This window comes from Sceloporus occidentalis, unplaced genomic scaffold (genome assembly GCF_023333645.1).
Source record: "Sceloporus occidentalis isolate IW3139 unplaced genomic scaffold, rSceOcc1.0.p SCAF_5, whole genome shotgun sequence".
NCBI classification, from domain to species: domain Eukaryota; kingdom Metazoa; phylum Chordata; class Lepidosauria; order Squamata; family Phrynosomatidae; genus Sceloporus; species Sceloporus occidentalis.
In genome coordinates, this window is record NW_028316985.1 from 176,880,524 (window position 1) to 176,902,697 (window position 22,174).

Genomic DNA, 22,174 nt, shown 5'->3' on the forward strand with positions numbered 1-22,174 from the left:
CTGTACGTATTATAAATATTCTCCTTGGGCTGTTTTTTGTAAAAAGAAAAACAAGTTCTGTCTCTCACTTGGGGAAAAAAAAACATTTTAAAGGGCCAGTATGATAACTACCAGCTCTACAAAAGGGGCAATTTTCACACAGCTGGGACAAGAAAAGGTTAACTGATTTTCTTATCTGTAAGAAGTCACTGCAGCACTCTTACAGGCAATCAGAGCCTATGCAGTATTTGTGAAAACAGCTGTTCTAGATTGGGTCATTAGCACTGAATGAGAGGGAAAGAAAGCCTGGCATTAATTTCAAATATGCATATGGCAGTGGCAGTCTTCCAAACAGCCTAAGCACATAAGGATATGGTGTCACTCTAGATCAGAACAGGGGTCCATTTTGATAAGCATTTTCCAGCAGCCATTAGGCAGGAACCACCCAAGATGGTGACAAACAGAGTATGAAGACTAAACCCCTCACATGCTGGCTGTCTCCAATATTAAAAGATACAGTACATTGCTTTTCATCATAGAGGTTTAAATTAGTTATAGTGCTCAATAGGTATTAACAGAGCTGTCCTCAATGGATACCATGGAACATTCATTGCCAAATTTGCCCTACATGGATTTGTCATTCTTGTTTTTAAGTATGAAAGTGGCACCCATCAAACATCTTGTGTTACAAAGCCTAGAAAAGTTATCTTTTCGATCACAACCCTCAGCTAAAGGATTCTGGGGATTGTTATCCAAACAGTAATTTTTCCAGGCTCTTGTTTACTGTATGTTCTGTAAAGTAGACGGGATTGAAATGGGAGTGTCTACTTGACACATACTCATCTCATACTGGTCACAGGGTGAACTACATTTTCTTTTCTTACAGGTGGATTAATGCAGTGGGATACAGTTGTCCAGGATGAAAAAGTACTTCTCATAAGTCATTTGTGACAATCCCTAAGCAAGTGTTAACAACATTTCACATGTTAACAACATTGCTTGTTTTGGAACTAGAGGATGTTGTACATGAAGACTCATCATTCCAACTGATAACTGTTTAGGACAGGTTAACAGCTACTACAGCCTGATAAATTGTGATAATGTGGAAAACTTTAGATGTTACAGTATGATTGGTACATATAGTACTGTTTTCTGGATGCCTCATTTGAAGAAGAATATAGCCAAGTTGTAGCAGGTCTAGAGAAGGGCAACAAGGATGCTAAGAGCTATGGAGAACAAAACATATGAGGATCAGTTAAGGTGGCTGGGCATGTTCAGTCCAGTGAAGAGAAAACTGAGGGGTGACATGACTGCGCTCTTGAAATACCTCAAGGTATTTCTGTCATAGAAAGGTGGAGACAATTTTATTCTCTCCTTTCTCAAAGTGTAAGACCAGGTCTAATGGTTTTCAGTTAGCAGGAGGGTAGGTTTTGATTGAGCATTAGAAGGAACTTCTTGATGGGCAATGGGCAGTTTGGCAATGAGACCAGTTACCTAGAAACAGTGGTGTTTCTTGTATGGATGTCTTCAAAAAGAGGCTGGACAGCTATCTCCTGAGAATGTTCTAGCTCAGTGGTTGCCAAACTTTGGCTCTCCAGATTTTTTGGACTTAAGTTCCAAGGATTCCTAACTGTTCACCAAGTTGTCTGGGGCTTCTGAGAGTTGAAGCTCAAAACCTCTGGAGGACTAAAGTTTTGGAACCACTGTTTCTCTAGATGGTGTGCCTGCATTGAGCAGGGGATTGGACTCAATGGCCTGTTGGGCCCATTCCAACACTCTGATTGTCCGTATCAGGCTAACGTTCAGAAATATGGCCCTTAAATCATTCTGAACCCATTCCAAACTCAGAGTTTATAAAATTACTTTTTGGATTTTTGTACCCAGAATCTCCCAAGTTTGATCCCTGAGAACTATGGGAGTTGCATTCCAAAAAGTAATTTTTCAAAGCTCTGCCGAGACCTGGCTTTCTTTGTTTAACATTCAAAAGCCCTTAGCACCTGGTCACTTCCATCAGTTGTCACTACTAACAATGGCCTAAGAATTTCCTCTGCAGAACATCATTATTCACTTATCTCCAGATTTAGAAATCAGAGGCTCACACACTGACAACAAGATTTGATTGGACATGGACAGGTGCCAAACACCATTAGCTCTTATTAATAAGGGGTGCAATCTGTTAAGCAAACTGCCGTCTATTTCAATCAAGGTCATGTTTTTGAGCAAACTGCTACAACTCTGGTTGGACAGCTCTTTCATTGTACTGTATTAATTAGCCATGCTGATTTCCTTCATCTTAAGACCAAATTACTGTTGGCAATTCAAGTTTCCTAAGGCTTCAGCCTTCATTAAGGAAACAAAAATATTTAAAATTAAAAATATTAAAGCAAAACCTGTTATGGTCAACCTTTAAATCAGCAGAGTAGGAGAAATGTGTCCTTGGCCTCATTCACACTACGATTTAACCCGTTGTGGAAATTGGGTTAAAGGGGGGTTGTTCATACTTGTGCCGATTACACTCAGCGTATTTTTTTGGGGGGGGGGGGGCAGCACAAAGCACACATAAACTGGGTTTTTTGAACCTGGAGGGTTCCAGCACATCTTTTTAAACGAACCAGTTTTGGATTTTTTTTTTAAGGGGCAGCAAATGGGAACATGATGTCGATCCCATTCAGAGCATTCATGAGGAAGGACTTATGTGCTGAGGGGACATGATGAGATGGTGGATTGAGAGCTTGTGCTCACTGTTGCTTTTGCATGGTTGCCACTGGGCGCTTGGGGGGGTTTGCTACAGCTCTCTGTGTTGTTTGTCTTCATTTCCAACTAATGGCAACCCTAGAGACAACTTATCGTGGGGCCTTCTTGGCAAGGATTCTTCAGAGGGGGTTTGCAATTGCCATCCTCTGAGGCAGATGGGGGGGGGGGGAATCCCTCCAAGGTGAAACTGTCACAGGGGTTTCATGGCAAGGGGCTTGCCATTGCCATCCTCCAAGGTGGTGAAGGGCATGGCATCAATTTACACACCAGTAGTCATTATTGCAGTTTGCACACTTTACAATTCCTCCATACTATACAACATGGGAAGGCAGTTTAATGTTGAACTAGACTGGGAAAATGATACCCCAATTTGATTGGCATTTAAAAAACAACAAGCCACAAATGATCGAAATGGTGGTTTCATGTTAAATTGATACAAATGGTAAAGATACCTAAGGGACAATCCTGTACACAGTATCTTGGGCACCAATCCCACTTAATTCAGTTTGACTTGCTGCTACACAGACACTGATAGGATTTCACTTCCTTTGTCCAAACATGCAATTTCTTATTGTCTTCTTCTGTTTTGTTTCTACAGTAGTCTTTCATTATATCAGATTGTACATTTTTCCTTATTGCAGTAAGCCAAATAAGTTTGATACCTGAGATGGCAATTCCAAATAAACTTCCTTAATATTAAATAAATAAAATAAAAGGCACTTTACATTTCTGTAATGGGACCTCAGAATCTGCTACCAGTGGCAGATTATACTGCCTAATGGAAATATATACATAAAGAATACTCCTGGATCATCATTATTCTGCAGCCTTGTGACATTTCATATGGACATATTGTATGGGTGGCATTATTTTTATTGCACTCACCAATTAGGAAAATATTGTCTTGTTCATCTATAGAGAAAGGTGGGGGAGGGAACTAAAGGCTTGGGAATTATAAAACACTAGAAAGAAACCTGCAGGCAGGGAAAAAATGCTAAGGGAGCAATACTTTAATCATTCCTGGGAGGGGGGACAAAGATAAAAAAAGAGGACACTTGTATTACTGCTTCTGCAGAATCTCACATGATTGCTACTAAAATCTGATGAGGTGAAGTAACTCCTTTCCCAGCAAAGATGAGTCCCCCCCACCCAAATTTACTTTCTCTTCCATACAATTCAAGATTCTTCTAGTTGCTCTCATTCGGCCAGAGACCAGACCCATACCTACTTAGCTTTCAGCAGTATTGATGCATTCTGTTCAGTCATGCAATTGGCTGTTTTTAGAGTCTGGAGGTAATAGTCTTAATCCACATACCACCACCCCACAATCCTATGTAGATGACAATTTGTGTTATCACTTCACTTACCTTAAAATCTGGTAAACCAGCCTTGGTGACCCTCCTCATTGTGTTTAATCAGGTCCTAATGATGTACCCCAGAGTGATTCCCTGATGGTAATATTAATCCTGTGCCTTCAGAACATGCTCTGTTTGTTATTGTGTGCCTTTGAGTCATTTATAGAACCACAGAGCTGGAAGAGACCTCAAGGGTCATCTAGTCCAACACCCTGCCATGCAGGAACTCACAATCAAAGCACAACTGACATTTGGCCACCCAGCCTCTGTTTAAAAACCTCCAAAGAAAGAGAATCTACCACACTCCAAGGGAGTGCGTTCCACTACTGAACTATCAGGAAGTTCTCCTAATGTATCAGTTTCTGATACGTAATTTACTTGTATGGCACAATTAGGGTTTTTCCCCTCTTTAATACATAATTATTTACTTTGAACAGATGTAAATGATTTGATCACTGAAATGTAAGAGCAGCACAGATTTACCAGGGGGGGTGGTGGTGGTGGTAAAATGATATTTCAAATAATTTCACCATTCTTTATTGCCTTTTTTAAAAAAAATCAAATAAACATATTTTCTTTTATGCAATATTCATAGATAATAAATACATGATAAAAACCACACTTTAATCATTAATTTGTGGAGCATCTCCCCTTGTAAGTCTATTAAAAGGGATCAGACCGACCACGAATGCTCATTTTAGTCCAGCTTTCCCCAGCCTGCTGCTCACTAGATGTGTTGGACTACAATTCCCATAATGTTTGACGGTTGCCCATATTAACCAGGGCTTATGTGACACATCTGGAGGGTGTCATTTTGAAGAAGGCTGATGCAATCATTTGGTCTCACTAGACTTAGATCTGGGTAGAGGTTTCTGTTCTTTTTGGAGAGAAGCAACAAAGTTCTTCTTATCTAGCTTTCTGATTGGTATGCCTCCCATGACACCTTTCTACGTCAGGCGTAATATGTGTCTCCAGTGTGTTTCATTGTGAAGAACAATCTGCTTTAATTCTTGTTTTAGCTTTCATACTCCTGGGAAGTAACAAGTACCTGAATATCTCACCTCCCCTTCTGATAACCTCAGTGAGCTTAGAATTCATGTTTCAACCTAGACAAGAATATTGTTTTTAAAGAAGTGGTTCTCCAACTTTAGTCCTTCTGATGGTTTACACTTCACCTCCCAGAAGGCCCAGTTAGGAGAACCAGTGGCCATGAATACTGAGAGATGAAGTCCCCAGTTGGCTGCCCTGTCACTGGACCATGAATATTCTAGGATCTCGGTAAAGGACCTATTTGCAATATAGAACACAGAAACTTGGATAGTTCTTTAAAGCCCAGATTAGACCCTAGAGTGGACTCACTGGACATGGCAACCCCCAGCCATCATGGAATAATTCAAAATAGCTAGAGGACCAATGGCTGCTTCGGAGACAAGGCAGTACTCAGCCATTGGTCCTCCAGTTACGGAGACAAGGCAGCCACTGCAACCTTTCTTATTCCTTCCCCAGTTCTCCTCAAGTTCTGTCTCCCTGATTCACACACACACACCTCTGTAGTGAGCATGATCTTTGTTGTGGTGCCTTACAGGTACAAGAGTGGAGAAGACATCCAGTATGTAGTCCATAAACCACTCTTCCCTGCTGAAGGCGGTGGTTCCAGTGTCATCTGTTCTGGATTTCAGCCTTAATTTTAAAGGAGCTATTCAAGTTAATAACTCTTATCCTCAAAATAGGTTCAGGACCTTGAGTAGCTGTTTTAAAGTTAAGATTCAAATCCAGAGTGGATTCACAGTCCCTGTGACATCAGAGCACCAGTCTGCATTGCATATTCCCTGACCCCATTTTAGTCAAATTATCACCTGGAGCCTTTGGATAACAGTAGCTATGCCATCAGAAAAAGTAAGCAGGCTGGCTCTCCTTGCTCTCCCCCATAACTCAAGCAGTGCCCCTCCTTTTCTCCTGTACCCCCATGGTTCACATAGTTAATTCCTGCCTTTAGAATTTCAGCTGCCCATGGGGAAAATGCCAGTCACAGCCTCTCATTCAAAGGTCGGAAGGAGATATCTATACATATAGAGTTTCCAGGCTGGTGATAATATATCAGTATATGCATCAATATTGTTAGATTATGAGGCAGGGGTATATACACACCATTCTCTACGTTGTGAAAACTTTGCCCCCTACTTTGTTCCTTGTTTTGCAATTTTTTAAAAAAATATGAATATTGAGTAAAATCCCTATCCTTCACAGAAAGTTAGAAATGACCATATTGTCCAAAACCTTCACAAATGACTAGAAGGGCAATCAGCCATAACGGCAGAGACAGAAATCTTGGCTTCCTTAGAAGAACCAAGGACAGGCAGACCCAGATTTCTCTGAGAGATTCCTGGGACATATTGACACTCCTCCTAACAATGATAGCTACTGGTGCTTGAAAGGGCATTAAAAAATGGGGGGGGGGGCACCACTCCTGTAACATTGGCATGCAACATAAATATCACGTTTCTAGCCCTTATGGATGCAAATATAACATAAGAACATAAACTGCTTTATCCTGAGTAAGACCATTGGTCCATCAATAGCACAGTAGTAATTCTAACCTACAGCAGCACATTGGGGATTCAGCAGGATTCTTTTCTAGTCTGTCCTGGAGATCTTCCATCCAAACACTAACCTTGCTTAGCTACTGAAATCAGATGTATCCAATGGTATATGGTGGTTATAGTTGCTGTTGTGTGCCTTCAAGTTGTTTCCAACTCTATTACGGGAACTCTTGGCAGGATTTCTTCAGAAGAGGTTTGCCTTTGCCTTCTTCTGAGGCGGAGAGAATGTGACTTGGTTAGGTCACCCAGTGGGTTTCCATGGCCAAATGGGGATTCGATTTCTGGGTTCCAGAGTCACAATCGAATATTCAAACCACTACATCACTTTGGTTAAACCATAACATAGTTTAAAAGTGTATGAAAAATATTTGTTGTAATTTAAGAAGCTGCAGGTGGTGGAAGACTAAGGATTCCATGGCCAGAGAGAGTCAGGTCTTCTTAATGACCAGCAGAATCAGGGAGAAAATGCATAAAATGAAAATAATTTGAAGTAAAAAAAGTCAGGCATATCAACATCATGTGCGCAGGTTGCAGAATCCAGGGTTTTTTTTTTGTTTGTTTGTTTTTTGGGGGGGGGGGGGTTGGTGCACAATAGGTTTTGCCTTCATGCAGAATTTTACTACTGTTTTCCCCATTCCTAGAGTTTAGGAAAATTACGTTTGTTTTGTCGTTTTTGGTTTTTTGTTTGTTTTTTGAGAACAGCGTCCTAAGTATATGCACTTGTGGGCATGGCTGCTGCTGGGGCATTCTGGGACTTCTTGTCCAAAATGTAACTTCTCCAAGCTCTGCTTTAAAAAAAATGCAGATTGCACAGCAGGCCTGATCTTGATCTCATTAGAAAAGCTAAGAAACCCTGACCAAGAGCCAATTCACACTGTTCAGTTATAGTACTGTTATTCCACTTTAATCACCATGGCAATGTCCAATGAAATTCTGAGATTTGCAATTTAGGGAGCAGCATTTTAACTCCTTTGCCGGAGCACTAGCAGCAAAAAAAAAAAAAGATTACAAACCACAAGATGAAGCCATCGTAGCTAAAGTGAATAACAATGATATAACTGGGTAGTATGAATGCGCATCAGATCTATGTAGCTTGACAATCCTGTGTGTGTGTGTGTGTGTGTGTGGCCTATCTATCTCTGGCTCAAGAGCTGACTTAGAAGTTTATCACATGGGATGAATCCCATACAGAAACTAAATTTAAACTGAAAACAATGCATATTTGCGTGCTGTTTCTCAGAAGACGTTTGGGGTTAACATGAACAGAAAGTTGAAAAAACTCTCATTTGCGGGATGTTTTTCAGATCATGTTTGTGTGAAAGAGAAATAACGCAAAAATAACTTGAACACAGAGTCATCAAAACCAGCTCCTTTTTACTTTCACTAAATTCCAAAAGTACAAAGGAACTTTCCGTTTGGATTATTTTTGTGTTATTTCTCGTTCACACCAACACATCTGATAAACAACACCCGGATCTTAAAGTGCCATTTCTGCACGGGATTTTACCAATTCACCTTCCATGTGATAAACTACTTAGAGTTTGCAACAAATGATCACCTGCAAACATACAGCCTCATGCATGTCTACCAAGTTTGATTTGGTTCTTGTTCTGATGTGAAGAGCAACCCCCTGCCACCATATTCTCAGAGGTGGTCTGATTCCCCCCATGGCACATGGCCAGCCTTTAAATAGTTGCAGTAAGCCAGAAGGGCGAAAAGGACCTTGGAAAACCTTTGGAAAAGGAGTCTCAAGAGATGATTTTGCTTTGCTGAGTAAAACACTTGTTAATAGGCAATGACAGCAGTGGTTGTCATCTGAGCCACCTTTAGGGGTGGGTCTCATTTCCCTCTCTCTTATAAAGCAGCAGTAGTAATGCTGTCCTCCAACCCTCCCTCACCCTCTCTCTTTGGACCTATAATAGCAGGAATTCCAGAGGGTCATAGCAGCAGTATTTTAAACACAGACACTGAAGCGATGAGGTTGATGGACAGAATAAGACTTGTTTTTCCACCTGTCCCAAGGAACAGCAGGAGAGAGAATAAAAGCAGGGTCATCTGGAACAGAAGAGCTCCTTTCCTCAGTCTTGATCCCCTCACTTGCCTTCCTGGGGAGGAGAGAGATGAGATAAAACAGTCCCTCCCCCCATGCTGCCTTAAGCATTCAATTGAAAATAACAATAACAACAAAAAATTGGATGGGAACAGTGAAGAGGGGATTAAGGTTATGGCACAGGCTTCAAATCTGTAAAAAATGAATGCTACAAGGAATGGAATCAATTCTTTAAAAACTCACAGTGGTAGAGATGGAGGCACACAACAGTGGTTTGTTTGTTTGTTGTTGCTGTTTCACATCATGAGCACATATGCATCCTAATGTTTTCCAAGATTTATATGTCTGCATGGAGCTATGCAGTGCAATAGCTGCTCTATTCTCTTTCCTGTTGTTAAAGGTTTAGCATATATTGTTGTTGTTGCATTCCTTCAGTTTCCGATTTACGACCCTAAGGTGAGCCTATCATGGGGTTTTCTTGGCAAGTTCCTTCAAGTGGGGGTTTGCCACTGCCATCCTCTGGGACTGAGAGAGTATGACGTGCCCAAGGTCACCCAGTGGGTTTACATGGCTAAACCAGGATTCAAACTCTGGTCTCCAGAGTCATAGTCCAATGCTCAAACCACTACATCACACTGGCTTGCTTAACATATATAGTGGAGGCATATCGGGAGGCATTTCTAGAGCTGGCCCTACTGTTTGTCAAGTTTGGTATCTCATGAGAGGATGGCAGTTTGTTCATTATCTAGTCTATTATTATTTTATTTTTACTGCCAGGTATTTGTGATCTCCTCTGTCTCCAGTGTCAAAATAATTTGACTGATCTAGGTTACTGCATACCTTGGATGCAGCCACACTTCATAATTCTAGCAGTTTGATGCCACTGGATGCCATCCTACAAAATCCTGGGATTTGTAGTTTGGTGAGATACGTAGAATTGTCTAGTACATTCCCTAACTTTAGTATTAGAGCTGACTGATAGCATTCAGGCTACTTCAAGAAACTACAAATCCCATTATTTCAAAGGATGGAGCCATGATATTTCAAATGGCAGAATGGAGTTATAATTGTGTAGCATGGATAACCCATTCCTGTGTGTGTGCGCTCATGCACACACACACACCTCTGAGCAATATGCTGTTTTGCTTTAGGCAGCAAAACACCATGAGTCAGCCTTTGTATGTTTACAAATTATTTTCTAGGAACAAAACTCTTGCACACCACTCCTTCTCTCTGGGGATGGCTAAACGTAAAAGCATCCAGAGATATTTATTTAGAACCCAATACTAGTCTGGTCACCTGATGTGTCTCAGAAATAACTAGGATTTTCAGCCAGGGGTTATGAGTAGAAATGGATTCAGATAAAGATAATGCAGTCTGATATATACTGTATATAGTCGACTATAAGTCAACCTCATGTACAAATTGAGGGCAGGTTTGGGGATCAAAATTATGGATTTTGATATGACCCATGGATAAGTTGAAGGTAAAACTTAGGGGTATGTAACAAAGGATGAATCTAAAGGGTGAAGTGAAGGAAAAAATGCCAAATAATTTACAAAATTCCAGCAGCCATAACTTTTTGCACTCACCCTAGAGGCTGGATGGATGAGAGAGCAGAAGGAGGGTCAGTGCTTCCAGAATAGGTTACACTCTTGCCTTTCACCAGGGGATGAGCTAAAGTACAGTACTTACATTGACCCGTGGGTAAGTGGACTCAGGTTTTTGGGGTCAATTTTTTGACTACAAGTTCTAGACTTATACATGAGTATATGCAGTACTTTCTTTTCAGTGGAAAAAGAGCAGGGCAGGTTTATTCAAGAAGACTCTAATGCTTGGAAACATTACCTTTTTTGGATTGCAGTTCCCCAAACTAGCAAAAGGATACTGAGACTTGTACTGTAAAAGAAATTTAACATTTCAGTGCCATGGAAGTCTCATCCTCAACTAAGATATCTGCTTGGAAAATAATGTGCAAATATCACCCTCCTCACACACCAGTGGTGGCTGCAATTCCAGTATAAGATTCACGTTGGATATTAGTCTAAATTTTAAAGGAGCAATCCAGATATTTTGAAGGTTCAGTTCTGACAACATTGATTCTTCCTCTAAAATTCAGACTACATCTCATCTTAGCTGTCCTACCCCACTGATATAAAAGCCACCAGCTGCCACTAAGTTGTCTATGATGTACATGAATTGGGGAGGTGTTACACAACCTCCCACTTCATAAAGTATTGCTAACCAAAACTATTTTGGCTTTCCTTAAAAGTGTTTGAATGTTTTGACTAACAAGAAACACCCACCTACACATCAAACTGGTTTTAAAATTTGCTTGCATCTAGAGTTTGATTGTACAGTGCATTCACAGGATTACACCAGAGAAGAGGGCAGCTTTTGTCCACACAAAACTCCACAAAGTCATTGGAGTCCATGAATATCAATCAGGGCCACTGAATCAGGACCAAGGGTTGCTAAATTTTAAAGTACAGACTTTGACATTTCACAACACCACAGGGCCTTTCCAGCCTGGCCAATGTGTCACATCATTATTTCTTTCTCCCATAAAATTTCAAAGTCTGGAAATGCTTTAACAATATAGATCCCCAGTTGTGTGAATCCACCTTCAACCATCCGTTTGTCTGAGGTATTTTCAATTTTTCTTCCTCAAAAGTGCAGGAAAGAAAAAAGTGTTAGGAGGGGAAAACAGAAATGGCGTGAGCAATTTTGTTCCCCTCCTCACACACACATACTCAAAGCACAATTAAGAAAACAATTAAAACCAAGTAGTAGAAGAAAAAGATGCAACATATGAGGTAATCTTTCACATCTTAAAAGAATCATTTTCAGCTCTACTGTTCACCAAGCTGGAACAGCCATTTAAAGTCAGCAGAGGAAAATTTATATTCAGCAACTGGAAAGCAGAAAGATGAGACTGAAAATTAAGGCAACTCTCATTGCCCTCCATCAATGCCTTTCCATCCTTCTGAACACCTTGGCTGCCTTTCCTCAAAGAGTAGCTGAAGAATTATACTTCATTCCTCCCAAAAAACCAGTACAACTCTGATGTCAAAGTCTCAGAGGATTGTGAATCTTCCGATGGAGTCTCCCAATGGAGTTGGGTGCACTGTCTCACCCGCCATCCTTCATCATGGAATAATCACATTTAAGCAGCAGCTTCTGAAAAGGAAAATAACATTCCTTGGTTTAAGAGTTCATTGGTTGCTATCCAAAGCGAAACTTGAGTCTATATTTGACAGGAGGAGAGTTTTTCCGAGGCACCGGCAAGGAAACCTTTGGCTTTGGTGAGATGACAACAGGTGGCTTTTTCTTCTCAGGGACAGCGACTGTAAAAGCAAGTTCAGGCTGTTCGGTTTGTCTGAACCTTGGGAGGAAGTGAGTGGAAATATGCTGTGGTTTGACTCGGGGACTGCACCCTCTTTTTGCTTTGCCCCGTTTGTTCAAGGCCACATACCATTCCCTTCCCGTTTTCCCAGTCCTGTGGACTGCTGAGGCATAGGTGTTGTAGCTGTTTTCCTGAAACCTCTCCCTGAACTTGCAGTCATCTGTAAATGTGGCCTGAAAAGGAAAAAGGAAAACAAAAAAAGTTGTTTCCCCCCCTCAAAAAAATGAGTATTTCAATTGTACTATACTTTGTGATCACTTTGGCCACATAGCCAGAAAAACACAAAAAACCTATACCTAATTAATTCTTTCAAATTTCTCACTAGAAAGAGCATCTTTCTTTCCCCTCCTCTGCCTTCTCCCCCTAAGAATCACTGGCATAATGTAAGATTAGAAACAGTAACTTAACCAACTATAAAGGGTATATGAAGTGCATATTCACTTTATTGATGCTTCAGGTCATCAGTAAAGCCAATTTTAGCCTAAGTGGAAGTACAATGGAGTACACCATGTCTTCTTAATGGAAACATTCACTACTGTGACCAATAATTATCCATCAAATGTATATGCTGTACTATTATACGAATGCAAAAATAAAATCTGTGCTAAAACATTTTGCTTGCTTTTAAAAGAAATGGATAATTACTTTATTTGGTTCAATTTATATTGTTTACTTTCCTCACTAAAATAGCTGCTCTGCTTTCAGTTACTCCTGGATAGGCTGGATTACTGTAATTGCTCTCCATGTGGGCTTCCTTGAAGGATAGTTTGGAAAATTTAGCAAAATGCAGCCACTCCACTGCTGGTGGAGGAAATTCAGTAGTTATATTGTGTGGCATACATTGCTATTGTTGTGTGTCTTCAAGTCGTTTTTGACTTAGGGCAACCCCAAGGCAAACCTAACATGGGATTTTCTTGGCATGATTTTTTCAGAGGAGGTTTGCCATTGCTTTTCCCAGAGGTCGAGAGCATGTGACTTGTCCAAGATCACCCAGTGAGTTTCATGGCCAAACAGAAATTGAACCTTGGTCTCCAGAGCCAACACTCAGCCCACTATGTCATGCTGGCTCTCATATTGTGCCAAATTCTGCTGGTTGCTGGTACATTTTGGGGGACTTGGATTGAAAGTGCTAGTATTAGCTTAGAAAGTTGTAGGAAATTCCATGCAACTTTACTTTGGGGGATTAAGAGTGAAGGTTTGTAGAAAGGGCCACCTATTCCCCCAGTTCAGCATGGAAAGACATCTTAGAAAACAACTCTGTTTATTGTGAGGTTTTTATTAGTTCAATTGGCTGGCTGTATTTTAAAAGCTCTAGGCATCAGCTGATTTTGATATTTAACCTTTTTGTACCAACTGGACATTTTAGTTTTTCAGAGTAACATTTTGTTGCCCCATCTGCACAGAATTAGACTTAAAATGTTGACATTCTGTGATATTATCTCCTGAAGAGCTTGATGTCACAGATCTGACATCAAACAAACATGATGTACTGGCCACACAGTTCATGTCCTCCTCCATCTCAGCAGCTGTCAAAGAGGGGTCACTTCTGTTTACTGCATCAATGAAAAGGGGAGGTAATGGGGAGGTATTTCAAATGACAAAGAAGCAGTTGGTTTCAGCTCAGAAGGGAGAAGAAATGAGTCAATCCTCATTTTCTTTCTCTTCCAAGTCCAAACCAGCCACAACTTTATTGACTCTTCTTTCTTCTCTCCTCTCCACTGCAGCGGTATCTCCTTTGTCTTGAAAGCTGTGATGGAAGTGGGAAGTTTGGGTCAAGGTGCAAAGCAGAGATTCCCAAACATTGGTTTTCCAGATAATTTTAGAATTCAGTTCCCAGAAGCACCTGCCACCATGGGCAATGTCCAGGAATCCTGGGAGTTGAAGTCTAAAACATGTGGAGGATCAAAATTTGGAAACCAGTGGAATAACTCCTTGTGTGTGTCCAAAAAGAGACAAGTGTGTGCGTAAACTGCACTTATGCATGTGAGCTGGGGTGGCATAGTAGTTTGAGCATTGGATTATGACTCTACAGACCAGGATTTGAATCCCTGTTTAACCATATAAACCCACTGGGTGACCCTGGGCAAATCAAACTCTTTCAGCCTCAGAAGATGGCAAAGCAAACCCCCTCTAAAGAAACATGCCAAGAAAACTCAGGAAATGACTTGAAGGCACAGAATAATAACACATCACTAACAGGATCCTGCCTGATGTCCCCAGCATTTAATCATTTGTCTTATCCAAATTTTCTAGGAGATAGTTTGTTTCAGTCTAAAGAGAAGGAAGGGGGGAAAGAAAAGGGGGGAGGGATCTTGTGGCATGGTTAATATTATTTTAGTATAAGTTTTGATGGACTACAACACCTTTCCTTAGATACACCAGATCCCACTTGATCTTGGAAGCTAAGCAGGGTCAGCTCTGGTTGATGAGAGACTGCCAATGAACACCAGGTGCTGTAGGCTATGTTTCAGAGAAAGGAACTGGCAAAACCTCCTCTGAGTAGTCCTTGCCTAAGAAAACCCTATTACATTGCAGGGTTATCATAAACTGACAAGACATGAAGGCACATACAAACACACAATGAGTTATAAGCGACAGAGCTACCTTTGCTGAATTCCATTTTTTGAGTAAAGAGGGCATAACAAAATTACCTTTGAAAGGTAACACATATTGTATGTTTAAAGAGTCATGTTTTTAAATTATACTCATAGGGCATTCTTGGGCATTCTGATTTTGATCAGAAATTTAAAATCTATAAAACTTTTATCGACCTCTTAATAATCCTAAAGTCAACACTGCAAGCAATGGGTAATCCAATATGTGATTAAAAACACATTTTGTAACATTTCAGACAACTGATTGTTTTGGTAGGCTTTTTAGTGAGTTACACAACAAACTATTTTTCAGAAAGTACTTTTCAGAACTATGCATTTTGCTTTCTGAAGTAAATGACAAAAAGGTACCATTTCTTGTACAGCAGCAAACTAAACTGGCTCTGCTGATGGGAAAACTGATGGGAAAGCATATTCCACTGCACCTGAGCAGTAAGCAATGTCCATACTGACCAATTGTCCTGATTTGGCAGGGACACTCCAATTAACCCTCTATCACTCCACTTTTAAAATGTCCCTGTTTGTCTCTCCTCCCCCCAATAGCCCCCTTCATTCCCTTCATCCATGGATTACTTTAGTTGCTGCAAATGTGCAGAAATAGTTTGCATTCAATTAACCCAGAAGAAGGAAGAGAAGAACATGGAGCAGAGCCTTGCTCTTCTCAGTTGGTTCAGTCAAAAGCAAACTACTGCAGCCTCTCCAAGAATGTGTGTTCTTCTTCATGCATAACTCTTGCCATCTTGACCATTGACATTGCATGACCATGATGTGTCCTGGTTTTCATATCTGAAACGTTGGAGGGTACAGGAAGTGCAGGAAGCAATTTTATCATATTTTTCTACTAGCACGAGTTATTTTAGGCCCAGGGGAGGCATTTTTTTCTAGTTGGAAGTGATTTACAAGCTGACTTACTGGTAAAATGTCCTCCCCTTAGGCTAAAATGGACCATGGTGGAATGTGGTGAGAATGACCCATCATCCCTACAAGATACTTGAGGGCAAAAAAGATGATTATTTTTTGCACATGGGTTCAGTATTCCAAGGACTCTTCAGCGTGTTACAGACGGCCCAGAAGGGGCCGTCTTGCGCTGCCGCTGGCTGCAGCGTCCGGGAACTGCAGCAGCCAAACGGCACGGTTCCCGGACGCTGCCAAGAAGGAGCATGAAAATCGCGCTCCTTCTTGCTCCCCAGAAGAGACACCACGAGGTGCTAGTTGCACACTCACAGCATCATTTCTGGGGCACGATGTGCGGACGCAGAGTGTCCGTTACATCAAGATGGTGGTGGCCGTGTGGAACGGCCGCCACCATTTGTTATGGACAGAGTCCGTAACAGGAGTAGGGACGTCTAGAAGAGACGCCCCTTTTTAAAACTGGGACGTCCTGAGGACGTCCCAAATGGCGGTATGTAACCCGCCTTCGATTATCTGTGTGGCCCCTAACCCCTGACCATTGCCAACCCCTGACCATTGCCTACCCCTGTCCTAGGAGGCATGGGGGCTTATTTTTAAAAACTTATATTAAAAATTGTAAGGTTTGGATTCTTTGAAGTCCCATGGGAAGCAAATGTACTGCCCAATCTTGGGCACTTCCCCAACCTGATGTGTTCTAATAAAGAGTGTGCTTCATCTACTAGGAGAACCATTTCAGGCTAGGTAGCATGCCCTTGGGACTAAGAGCTTGGAAATCTGCTTGTGAGTACTATGACATCCAGAAGCTTCCATCCAGCATAGCCACTTGTATTCCCACAAGGTAACTTTTCCAAGCTATGCCAGAGATTCTCCATGCACCCCCCCCCCCCAGCCTGCAGTTTGGGTTGTGTACGGGAGCCCTAGCATGGCTTCATGTGTGTTAGCCCTCAAAATGTTCATTAACTCTGCATTTGGTGTTAGGGAAATTTTTCCAAAAGAGCAAGCTGGGACTGTGAAGGTTACAGGATATATTTTGTTTCCTACAGTGACAAGGACTTGCAGAATGGGTTCTCTAGCAAGGACTAGGCATGATTGTTTATTTTGCAGGAGGCTGTACACAATTTGCTTCATGGAATTTTTCCAAGGCAGGCACTTTTTAGTAGTGACTTGGCAATATTGGCAAATTATTTTAATATGTAAAGAGTTGTGGCTCCTAGCTCCTATTCTTTTCAGATTATGGTCTTTCAGGATGGGAGACAGAACTCCATTTCTTTCTCCAGATAAAACTGGATCCTTGATTCACCAACATGGCCTTCAGATCTTTCCTGGTGCAGCTGGGAGAAGTAAAACAACTTTAATTGCCACTTACAAATTGCTTAAAGAAGAGGAAATCTATCACCCCTAAAAGAGGAGATATTGCATGTGGTGATTTATATGTACAGATGCTCAATTAGACATAAGATTCTAACTTTTCTAGAAATACCATAGTAGGGAAGCCTGTAACCAGATGACCCATATGTCTTTTTGAGCATCCTGGGAGCTGTAGTCCCAGAAGTCATTTTTCTTGAGTCCTGATGTTCCCTGGGTTTAAGGTCCTAGAGTGCTTAAACCCTAAAGGGTGAGCCATCATTATAAACAGGGATAGGCTGGGAGGAAATTCTGCTGGTAAAGTTTTTGCTATTCTTCCTTCCTCTCTCTTAATGAATGGACCCTTGACCTCGGTACCCTCTCCCATGTGTTCAGCCTGAAAGAAAGTTGGACTGATGGATGAGACACACACTTCCGTGCCAAAACAATCCAAAACCCTTTGGGAAAGCAATCATGTGGAATTGTCTTCTCAGATTTATAGTGAACAAGCCAAGAACAGGAATTCACTGCACTGTGATCATCTTTCAGCTCCCCTCTGTTGTTAGTAGCTATTTAGAGCTTGTTCATTTTTGAAGGAGGAGACTGGGGGGTGGGATAGGCAGAAGAATTCTCTTTTCACACATAATCCATCATGGTGTACAATAAGACCTTTTTTTAAAAAGCACATTATTGAAGCCATTGTTTCCTCTTTTTTTGCAAGAAAAATGCTTAACTCAGCCCTCTCCAAACTACTGGCCTTCAGGTGCTTTGAATTAAAACTGACATCATCCCCAGCTAGCAGGACATTGGCTCTGTACAAATGATGGGCCCTGTAGTCAAACGCATTTGTCTAGCTTTATCTGTTAAATGGGGTGGGATTTGTATAGTTTGTTGTTGTTTTTCAGGACATAAGACATCCAGGGAAACCCATTACTAGGGCTTCTAATATTGTTCCAATTTGACTGATGGACCCCAGAGAGTATTAACAGTGACTACATCCAATACAACAGATGTCTCTTGTGAAGGTCACTCCCCTGCTCTAATCTATGTCTGGCCATTCGGGCTAGAACAAAAGGATGAAAAAGTATGGATGTGATCTTATCTGTGGCTACTGAAGCAAGTCCTCCGTTTCCTGCCAAGATCTGTCTCAACCAGAAGAGCAAAGCCTTTGTCTCTTGGGACATTAATTTTGCTCAGCTGCCTTTGCAATCAATGAGAAAAGAATTATTAAACAGGATGGTAAATTGAAAATGCCTCTGAAAAATTTGCTTTTATTTATGTTGGAAACATCAGTGGAACACCCTCTTTACTATGAAAAGGTTTATTATTTGTTAAACTCTCAAAATATTATATGATTTGACAACCATAAGATAGTATCTAGTAGGTCTCAATGAAAGCATTTAAGGAGGAGCTTAAAAGCATTCGAGATGTTTGCTTCTATTAGGAGGTGTGCTACAAGGGTTTTATGCTCTGGTCTCATCTCATACTTTGACCCTCAGAGTTTTCCTACCAAAACTTCAAAAATTCAGCACCACAGAATATTACAACCAGTGCATAGTGCAGTAAATGAGATTCCTTAAGTCCTTGTACTGGCTTCATATTAGGCATCACTTTCAATATCACCTAAGGAACATTTTGCTCTCCATACCTTTTGGACTACAAGAGCTGAATCCCATGCTGGATGGGGCTGAGGAGGGTTGTAAACTAAAACTATTATAGTTTTTATTGTAAAATATTTCCATCTCTGTCCTGAGAAGTTTTTGCCTTTTCTAAAGTCTGTACTGTTATCACTGAATATTCAACTATGGGGCTCAACAGACCACCTTGAAAGTGGGGGGGGGGGGGGGCTGGGGTGCTCATTTTTGCTGCTGAGGGAGGCTGCAGCAGCCAAAACACATGGCTTCCCTCTGCACCAAAAAGAATCCGCTAAAAGCAGGCTCTTTTTGGTGTGCACGATGGATGCCATGAGTGTGCCATTGGCGCACTGTCATGTGTCGATGACACAAGCATGGTGGCACAACATGCGGACGCTGCATTTGCATCATGATGGCAGCCCCCGTGTGGACCATGATGGTGGTGCTATCATGTACTAGGGTTTGGGAGCATGCGGTTGCTCCGCTCTCCTGAACCTTAGTTTTGGCCCCAGGGCACCACAAAGTACCCGTCTGTACCAGGCCTACTTTACTTTTGAGTTAGGATGGCCACCTGAAGCCTTTTCACATTAGACAATTATGGTGCTATGATTCCACTTTAAATGCCATGGTTGCATCCTATGGGATCCTGGTACAGTCAGCCCTCTGTATCCCTGGATTCTGCATCCCCAGATTCAACCATTCATGCCTTGAATTTTTTTTTAAATTCCCAAAGCAAACCTTGATTTTGCCATTTAATATAATGTATACCATTTTACTTGTTGTTGTTGTCATTTCCAACTTATGGCAACCCTATTATGGGGCTTTCTTGACAAGTTTTTTCAGAGGGGTTTGCTATTGCTTCCCTCTGAGGCTGAGAGAGTGTGACTTGCCCAAGGTCACCCAGTTGGTATACATGGCTGAGCCAGGATTTGAACCCTGGTCTCCAGAATCATAATCCAATAGTAAAAGCACTACAGAAAGCTGGATCACTATCCCATTGTATAACAAGGGACTTGAGCATTCATAGATTTTGGTACCCACAGTGGGTTCTGGAATCAAATCACAATGGATAGCAATATAGAGATGGGTACTTAGAATTCTAAGGAGAAAACTCCAGTGTCACACCAGAGTACACACTCCCGGATTCCACAGGATGCAGCTATGGCAGTTAAAGTGGCATCATAGCATTATAACTGTGTAATATGAAGTGACCTTTGTTTTTTCACCTTTAGCATCTATATGGCTGACAGACGTGTATTACATGATACTCTCCATGCTAGGAATAGCTGTATCTGTTGGACTAGGCCAATAAAAATACATATTTTCATCAACATGTGTACATTTCCTCATATTTAATATGGATAGAACTTGAGGGCTTTTTAAATGCATCAGAAAATGACAGATTTTCCCCATTCCTCCTCTTGGGCTACTTTCAGAGAGATAGATTCTAGCACCAACAATCAAAAAACACTGCAGCTGCTCTGCCTCCCCACCCAAACAGGTTTTCTGGGCTAAGAAATGTTATGGAAGTGGCAACAAAACAGAGGAGAGCTACAACTAAAAGAAGTCATAATCTGGACCCCCTGCAAAATTCCTCAAAGGAGGAAAGGTAATACGTATCACATTCAGTCTCACCTGGAAACACCCTTGGGATCACACCTAGTGTATTCTCTTCCCCCACTTATATTTCATCATATCAGTAGTGACACTGCCATTTTCTTTCTTTAAAAACAGGGGAGGAGAAATGCAATATATCTACACATTCTAAACTTCAGTCAGTTTAATGGTAGGTAGGTTTTATGTCCCTAGTTTCCTTCCAGGCTCTCAGATTATAGGCCAGGCATGCAAGGTACCAGGTTAAGATTGTAGGGAAGACATGCAAGGTACCTGGATCAATCTTATGATGATTCTCTCATTTTAGAAAGCTTGCCTATTTGTTTATTTTTCAAAGAGCCACATGAAAATGTATTCACTGTACACTCACTTTTCTACTTCTTAAAAATAAAACAGTCCTTTTTGAGTAGATGGGGAGGTAGAAGGGGAAAAGCAGATGGCAGCCCTGGTGTTAACCAATTGGGATTGTATGTGGTATTTCTTCTCCAGAAATTGACCTGAAGCAAAATTGCCCCCCGCATAGAAGATGTTGGGTGCATTTTGGGGGGAAATTTTTAAAAATGTAAGTAGTTTGCAGTCAACAACAGAGATAGTAGGAAATGATAATTGCCAGGATTAAGGTTGCTTCTGAATCCAGTTTCCTTATTAAAAATGAACTGCCTTATAATTTAATTAAATTGCTGCCTAAATGGAAGGCTGAAGGTCAGATAAGAAAGGGGGGACCTACCAGAGCCCACTAAATTCCATCCCCTGTATAACAGTGGGACTTAGGTTTATCTCTAGTTCAGCTAAAAGTAATCAAAATGTTGTCAGTATCAAAGAGCTTGCCTGAGTGACAAGCACAGCACTTGCCTCTTGCCTCCTCGAACTCATTAGCCCATAAAATAACTTCATCCTGCCAAAGCAGGAAAGAACAGCAGATGCTGGTTTTACATTATCAGCATTATTTAGCCCAGTGATCTTTAGACATTTGGCTCAGGTTTCCACTAATTTCTTGCACCAGTTTGACGGATGGAGCCCCAGTCCTAACCTTTCAGGCTGACCCATCTTAACTTGTCTCCACCTATAACACCACTTCTTGCTTGTAGCAGCCAAGAATCAAGAAAGGGGTTTAATTTAATTTTGGCAGCCACTAAATTATAAGTCAAAGCTCTAACATGAAATGATAAAATGATTTCACATTAGGGAGGAGGGGGAAAAAACAGCTTACATTCACCCAAACACCGGGCAAGCTACAGCACAAGCTCTAAAGCTGGTTGAAAGCAGATCTAAGGCCTTAAAAGGAGACTGCACAACACACAACACATTGATTAAAATAAATTTTACTAAACCGGAGCTACCAGCTATACTTATATTCTAGACAGCTCAGCTTTAATGTCTTACAATCTGACTTTTTTTTTATCCAGACATCCTCTGTAAGCAGGAGATAATCCACACAGAAATTTACAAACATAAAATCTGTTGTTCACTTTTAAAGCATGACAAACTGAAACCTCATTCATAGGTTTGCCTTGTAAATGATACATTTTAAAAAAGCAGGGACGTAGCCAAGGGGGGGTCCTTGGGGTCCGGACCCCCCCTTCCATTAGAAAAATGAATGGTGCGTGCTGCTGCGCCCAAGCCCCATTATAATGGTGGCACTTAGTCTGGACCCCCCCCCCCCCTTCCTAAAATCCTGGCTACGTCCCTGAAAAAAGGGAAAGAATTTTGATGGTTTCGAGATTCTTGCCAAGAATACCCATTGTGCATCTTGTTGTGAACAAAACTTCACCTCACTTAAGAAATATACACATTTAGAAGATTTGGGGAATATTTTATACACATACATTGGCATAAATTTATAAAAAGTGGAGGGTTGAAAATATGTACAGTTAAAAAATGCACACTTTAATCAAAGGAGAAAATGTGGGGAAA

At 41.2% G+C, this 22,174-nt stretch overlaps 1 protein-coding gene across 1 annotated transcript in view; it reads right to left on the reverse strand.

Moving 5' to 3' along the window:
- Positions 1-7,805: 7,805 nt before the first annotated feature.
- Positions 7,806-22,174, reverse strand: part of FGF5 (fibroblast growth factor 5) — a 29,479-nt gene continuing 15,110 nt past the window's right edge. The window contains exon 3 of the mRNA XM_089526261.1: positions 7,806-12,317. Coding sequence (XP_089382387.1) covers positions 11,964-12,317 — 354 coding nt within the window. The 3' untranslated portion in view covers positions 7,806-11,963. The remainder of the gene's footprint in view (positions 12,318-22,174) is intronic.